The sequence below is a fragment of the Etheostoma cragini genome, chromosome 6 (genome assembly GCF_013103735.1).
Source record: "Etheostoma cragini isolate CJK2018 chromosome 6, CSU_Ecrag_1.0, whole genome shotgun sequence".
Taxonomy (NCBI): Eukaryota; Metazoa; Chordata; class Actinopteri; order Perciformes; family Percidae; genus Etheostoma; species Etheostoma cragini.
The window spans coordinates 20,284,667-20,291,345 of NC_048412.1; the positions used below are offsets into that span (position 1 = coordinate 20,284,667).

Consider the following 6,679-nt stretch of genomic DNA (forward strand, 5'->3'; position numbering starts at 1 on the left):
GATTCAAATTTGTCTTGATTTGTCAGCTTGTGCTTCTCCCACAGTAACATTTGTGAATTTCAAAGCAGTGTTGTGATTGGTCGGTGGGAGGTCCTTTGGACGAAACAATCAGCCCAAAACGAGCGCGCGGCCATGTTGAATTGTCGATAATCCGAAAGAAGAGACAAAAGAGTGAAAACTCGGTGGATTTCTCGAAACAGCGAGTATTTACCGAACTTAATTAAACTGTCAACGAAACGTTAAGCAACGACGCTAAGGGGGAAGATTGTTGGTGATTGTAGCAAAGTGTAGGTAGCATCTTTTTTCGGCTTGGTAAAGACTATTTTTTTCAAGCGTGTTTTATAGCGTTAACAGTAACGCATTGTTACCACAGTGTGGCTAAGCTAAAACTAGCATGCTAAATTTGGCCAGGTTGAATAAAATTGTTAAAATTGTGCGAGTCCAGAAGCTCCACACGGGTTTGCTTTGTGCACGTCATTTCTCGATGATTAAAACCGGGTCCGTATTACAAAAAATGAACAAGGTTTAACGTTGTTATGCTAGGTGGACGGCCAAAGCCACGTTGCTATATATAAAGTTTTAACGCTGTTACAGGCACGCTGATTAACTTCTTTCAAGCTAACTTTGCTATCGACATTGACAACGAAGGTCTCATGAAAGAAGATACCCACGGGACAACACCGTGGTGGCTGACTTTACTTTTTCTGTTAAATGCTGATAAGGTTAAAGTCCAATGGCTAAATAGCTAACTTTGAACGTTAGCAATCAGGTTAGCATGGCATCACAACAAAGCCGCGCTGGCAGTTGTTTACTTACATTTCATATCAAAATAATGCTGTTGACTTCAGTCTCGCCCTGTTAACTTTGCTACCATTAGTTGGATTAAGTTTTTACCAATTTTGCTGTCCAAAGTTATCTGTCGTGGAATTGTTCGTGTTCCACCTTATCAATGATAGTCGGTGGTAATGCACGGTGCACACATCTAAAGTGTATGTTATTGGTCTAGTAGATTATTTTGGGTTGTTCATTGTTGAGTGTTATTTTGTTGTTGTTGTCTCGCTTGATGATGCTCTAAACTAACCACCCACGATTGTTTATTGCTTGGCAGGTAACCTGGAGTTTTTGTTGATCGGCAATTCCCAAAGCACTTTGCAGACTGTCATCTCAAACGTTTGCTGCACAAGTAAACGCAACTGGAACAAGATAACCACATACATTTAAACTGGACTGTTCATGTTAACGACAAAATTGCTGGAGTTACGTTTTTGAGCCACAGCAAAGACGTTTGAAGATTTTTTTGATGTCAAAGGAACAAATCGTAACAATAGTCAGACGTGACGAAGCAGATCATATTTTACTACTGGTCATTTTGAATGTATAAACAAAGCACTTGGACCTAAAAAGCCAAGCTACCCGAAGGGCACAAAAAGAAAATTTTGGATCATCGTTACAGCAGGATAATAGTACTCTAACAAACGATTTTGAAACAAGAGTATGTTTTGGTCACATAATTGATTTATTTATTCATATGAATGTTATTTCTCCCTTTTTCGGAGAGTTGTCTTGTAAATAGACAGAATTCATAAGCAGACCTCTTCTTTTCAAGAGGCCTGGACGTCAGATTGTGTACACAATACATTCTTTAAAAAAGTATTTTTTTTATTTTTACAGCTTTTTATTTTTTGTTTTTTACACTGGTGCATTAGGCAAGATATCAGTAAAATAGGCAGCCTGAGGCACATATAACACACTGAGGAAAATTGCCAGTTATTGTGATGGCTACAGCAAGAACAGCAAACCCAGCACAGATGATTGGATTGAACAAACCAGCAAATGGGCAACTCAGAGGACAGGCATCACTTCTTGCAGCTGCCCAACAGCCCAGTGTCCCCCAGAAAAGGACCAGCATTCCGCAAAGCAGTGGGGGCATCAAGTAAGATCCAGCGCTCAATTCTGCATTGAAATAAATGTTATTTGTATCCGTAATCTATAGCTTGACTACTTACACTGGATACAATCTGCAAAGTGTATATATAAATTAATTCCTTACCAGAGAACGAACATTTTAGTAAGTGTTTTGCACAATAAAGTTGACCACAAACATATTTAAAACACTAAAAGAAGATGAGACACGTGATGTTTTTGCTGTTGTACATGGCACATATATATTGTGTGTGTATATCTGACATGTCTAGTACCTTTGAGTCATTGCCTGGCCAACATCCTAGTCTCTATATAATATGGACATTTTTATTTGGGGGGTTCAATTTATTTCAGAGCCCCCTTTGTTATTTATTAAGACATAACAATGCAAATTCTTATTAGGTTCGGGGATGACTGGAAGAAGTGCCTGGAGCTTCCTCCAAAAGACACCAGGATGAGAACCGCGGTAAGGTAACCATTAGTACTGGCAGAAATCATTATTCAGATTCACTGTTCATAACTCTAAGAGACTTCCCACATTTCCGTAGAATTTGGCATGTTTTAGACTCATTTTGTGGTGGCTTCTAATGCGATTACTTAAACTTCTGGATCCTATGAAATGGTAACCTAACCATAGTTTTGCTGTGTTCTCCCAGGATGTGACATCAACTAAGGGAAATGAATTTGAAGACTACTGCCTAAAACGGGAACTGCTAATGGGAATCTTTGAAATGGGATGGGAGAAACCATCCCCTGTCCAGGTAAATAAAGATATTAGGTTTGTAATTTTTGTAAACCATCTTGAGGCTGCCTTAATATTCACCCCCATGCCTTTAACCGCGCTTATACAACTCAGAATGGTCCTTTTGTTAATTCAGTTAATGATTGAAATTTGAGACACTTCCAGATTTCACTCACCAAAATGATTTACTTCAGGCATCTTTGTTAGACATCATCTTCATCTCTGACGAAGACATTTGACTGCCTAGCCTCTCACCTCGTATTAACGGTATAACAACAGTTTGTGCAATTTTAGATGCGGGAGGTACATTGCATTCATAGATGGTCTTCCTTATAGGGCTGTCAATGAATATTCTAAATTTGAATTTATATTCAAATAGTAAATATTAACATTCAACTTCCTGTCTCATTGAGCCGGTCGGGAAAAGTTCACAGCGAGTGAGTGGGCCTGTTGACAACATTCTATCATGTGGGTGCCGGTACTGGAAGTAAAACGGCACAAAGACGCTAGCGTAAATCTTTAATTGCAGAGACGAGCTATTAGTTTGACCCCTCGACCACTTACGGACATAATGCGCAAAAACAGATATTTAAATATATGCACAGTTAATCAAAATTTTATCACACTCATGACTGTGGCTTTCTATGGTCAAATTTGCGCGATCAAGCAACAATTTAAATGCATCATTATGTTCATAGAAGGCTCTGTATAGCACTTTTTTTTTTTTTTTCAAAGCTAATCCAAACCACTGTCTGATCACGTGCCTCCATGAGCCAATCAGAGTTGTTCCATGCAGCTTGCTTTCTAGATGTAGAATGTTGCAGAGGACAGAGTAATGTGAGGAAAATTCCAAAACAGGTAGCAGTTGGTCATAATGCTATAAACTAAAAGAAAACAAAATGTCACTTGCATCCCAACAAAGCTAACTTTAGCAAACTTAACACTTGTCTCGACTTCGACCAAACTGTGAAAACTCACCAAACCGTACCTACCAGTAGTGAATTTACGGATTAATAATGACACTGATACTATAAGCGACTGAGTTTAGAAGGGAGCGGAATCAGTGTGGGTGAGTTGCTTCTTCATTTCACACGCAAATGTGTATTTCTGGTGGTGGGACAGCTCAACTGTTCAATTGTTTGGGTGGAAGTCATATTTGTTCTACTTGGCGAGTCCTCACAGTGCAGCTGTTGAATTCCGACGTGCGCACTCTCCAAAAATCAAGGGGAAGATGGAGCGCGTGCACTGCAGCCCCAAAAAATGGGCGGTAACGTGTTGGCGTATAACACAGAAAAGGATTGTAAAAAAACATGCGTTATAACATTAGTTTTATAACTTTATATAAATAACAGATTTTTTTTTATAATATCATTTTATAATCTCCCAACTACTTACCAGTTGCTTGAACAAGTATAATCAGTCTTTGGCATTGGTATATTATTATATATAGTCATATATTTTTAACAACAAATCATGATAAATACTTTTGATCTCAATATGGATCAAAATAATGGGGATTATCATTGTGGCCATAAGCGTGCAGCCCTATATTTGTATCTGATTTTTTAAATTGTTTTTTTTAGAACAAATATTCAAGCGTCATTTTCAAAGGCCTACTTCCCTGTAGTACGTACTGTTATATTGTGGTGTGACGTTGCAGCCCTATTGTGGACTCAAAAGGCTCAGCAACAGGATAGTCCTTTGCATATTGTTGCTTTGTTTACCGTATTTTTGAATAATGTCATGTTATTAATTAACCATTAACTTTGCCCATTCTACTGATATGACTTGTCTGGCTGTAAAAAAAGGAGGAGAGCATCCCCATCGCTTTGTCAGGCAGAGATATTTTGGCCCGGGCCAAGAATGGCACGGGGAAAAGTGGAGCCTACCTCATCCCTCTTCTGGAGAGGATAGACCTGAAGAAGGATCACATACAGGGTAAGGTTTTGCAGCTTCCACCTAATAGTGCTAATTTTTTAACCGTTTGAAACAGTGTGAAACATACATTTATGAAGACATCAACTTTGTTTTTATGAAATTATAGTGAATATTTTGTATAACAACTAACCCAGTTTTAAAGTGAAGCATATTTTTTAGGAAAAGCCTTGGTATACAGGTTTTTAAGCAGCAGATTTAGCTGCTTTCCACAAATTTCAGATGTCATTTGCATTAACAAGAGTAAAGCACCTTTTGAGAGATTTTTTTGGTCCACCATCTCTGTTCTGTGATCACTGCACTATTCTACCCCATATGTATTTATTTTATATGGTTGGTGAGCAGTTTTTGGTCAGAAAAGAATAATTTGTAAGCATACTTTTTCCACTTTCTCGATGCGTCTCACCAACTCTGGCATTTAATCAGCCCTTCCCTTTTTTGTCTCAATCAAGCCATAGTTATGGTGCCAACAAGAGAGTTGGCCCTGCAAGTGAGCCAGATCAGCATTCAGCTCAGTAAGCACCTAGGAGGGGTTAAGGTCATGGCTACCACGGGTGGTACCAACTTGAGGGATGACATCATGCGTCTTGATGAGACAGGTACTCGTCATTCCCTTAATATTCAATATGATGAAGACTGATTTTTCCACAAGATTGTAGATATGCAGTTCTTACGTGGAAGCTACTGTCCAGTGTTTAATGTAATTATCTTGTCACTCTGAAGCCATGACTCGTTTGAACATGGGTCATTACAACTCGTGCCTTATTTGAATTATTTTCGTGAAAGTATTGCTATATATTTACCAAAGATTCTTTTCATGCCCTACTCAAATTTTTTGTTGAATGACAAACTCTTCTATCGACCTCAGTTTAGCAATGTCTTTTTGTGCAGCTGTTCCCATAACCTGTTGTGATGTGCTGTTTGTTCCTCCTACCCTCCTTATAGTGCATGTAGTGATTGCTACACCAGGCAGGATACTAGACCTAATCAAGAAGGGTGTGGCAAAAATGGATAAAGCCCAACTGATTGTGATGGATGAAGTAGGTTTGGCTCCTCTTTAATTTCGGAATTAACTTTTCAATACTGTGGACTGTATTTCTTAATGGGCTTTCTTTAAAAATCTTAGGCAGATAAACTGCTGTCCCAGGACTTTGTGGTCCTGATTGAAGACATAATCAGCTTCATGCCGAAGGACCGTCAGATCCTGCTTTACTCTGCCACTTTCCCAATCAGTGTGCAAAAGTTTATGGTGAGAACCTAAACAACAACAATTTGGTTTTCTGAAAAGGTAAAAAAATCACTAATCTTGTTTCATAATGCACTGTTAATGTATTTTCAGAACAAACACCTGAAGAAGCCTTATGAGATCAACTTGATGGAAGAACTGACCTTGAAGGGCATTACTCAGTACTATGCCTATGTGACTGAAAGACAGAAGGTCCATTGTCTCAACACACTTTTTTCTAGGGTGAGTGTTTAACTTAAAAGTTGGATACAAAGAGTCTAAAAAAAAAAGTTTTAGTGGAACTTGATACCAGGCTATAAAGCAGCGTAAGAACATATTCATTAATGGTTTAACAATTTTATTTTTACAAAAAATGTACCAAATGGTTATACGTATAACTCAATATAGAATTAACATAAATATCATGAACAAACTTGTTTTAGTCACAAGGTTTGTAAATTGTCCTCTGAAATGTGCAGTTTTCTTTCAGTAATTCAAGAGTTTTTGCTCTCATATTAGGGCAATGATTTGCATAGAATATAAATACAGTTTGATTCAAAATAAAATGAAGACAATCGGATAAGAAAACAAGACCCACATGTATACAGGCAAAACACCAAGAAGCTGCTTACAGGTAGTAAGTTGCAGTTTGGCCACCCTAGATTTAACGGTAGCTCAGGTAGACCCATAGGATACACAGGGAGCATAAAGTTTTTCCTTCAGTCATCAATTATGAATCTATATACTCAAAAGTTTGGCCCCCCAGGTAAAAATTTGTATTAATGTGCATAAAGAAGCCAAGAAAAGATGGCAAAATCTCAAAGGCATCAAATGAAAGATTATACACTCACCGG

The 6,679-nt window shown here is 38.1% G+C and overlaps 1 protein-coding gene across 1 annotated transcript in view; it reads left to right on the forward strand.

Annotated features, from left to right (window-relative positions):
• Positions 1-83: 83 nt before the first annotated feature.
• The window catches only part of ddx61 (DEAD (Asp-Glu-Ala-Asp) box helicase 61), a 13,842-nt gene continuing 7,246 nt past the window's right edge, over positions 84-6,679 (forward strand). The window contains exons 1-9 of the mRNA XM_034873243.1: positions 84-287; positions 1,109-1,933; positions 2,326-2,389; positions 2,580-2,684; positions 4,474-4,603; positions 5,053-5,199; positions 5,546-5,640; positions 5,727-5,849; positions 5,940-6,068. Of these exons, the coding sequence (XP_034729134.1) occupies positions 1,776-1,933; positions 2,326-2,389; positions 2,580-2,684; positions 4,474-4,603; positions 5,053-5,199; positions 5,546-5,640; positions 5,727-5,849; positions 5,940-6,068 (951 nt within the window). The 5' untranslated portion in view covers positions 84-287; positions 1,109-1,775. The remainder of the gene's footprint in view (positions 288-1,108; positions 1,934-2,325; positions 2,390-2,579; positions 2,685-4,473; positions 4,604-5,052; positions 5,200-5,545; positions 5,641-5,726; positions 5,850-5,939; positions 6,069-6,679) is intronic.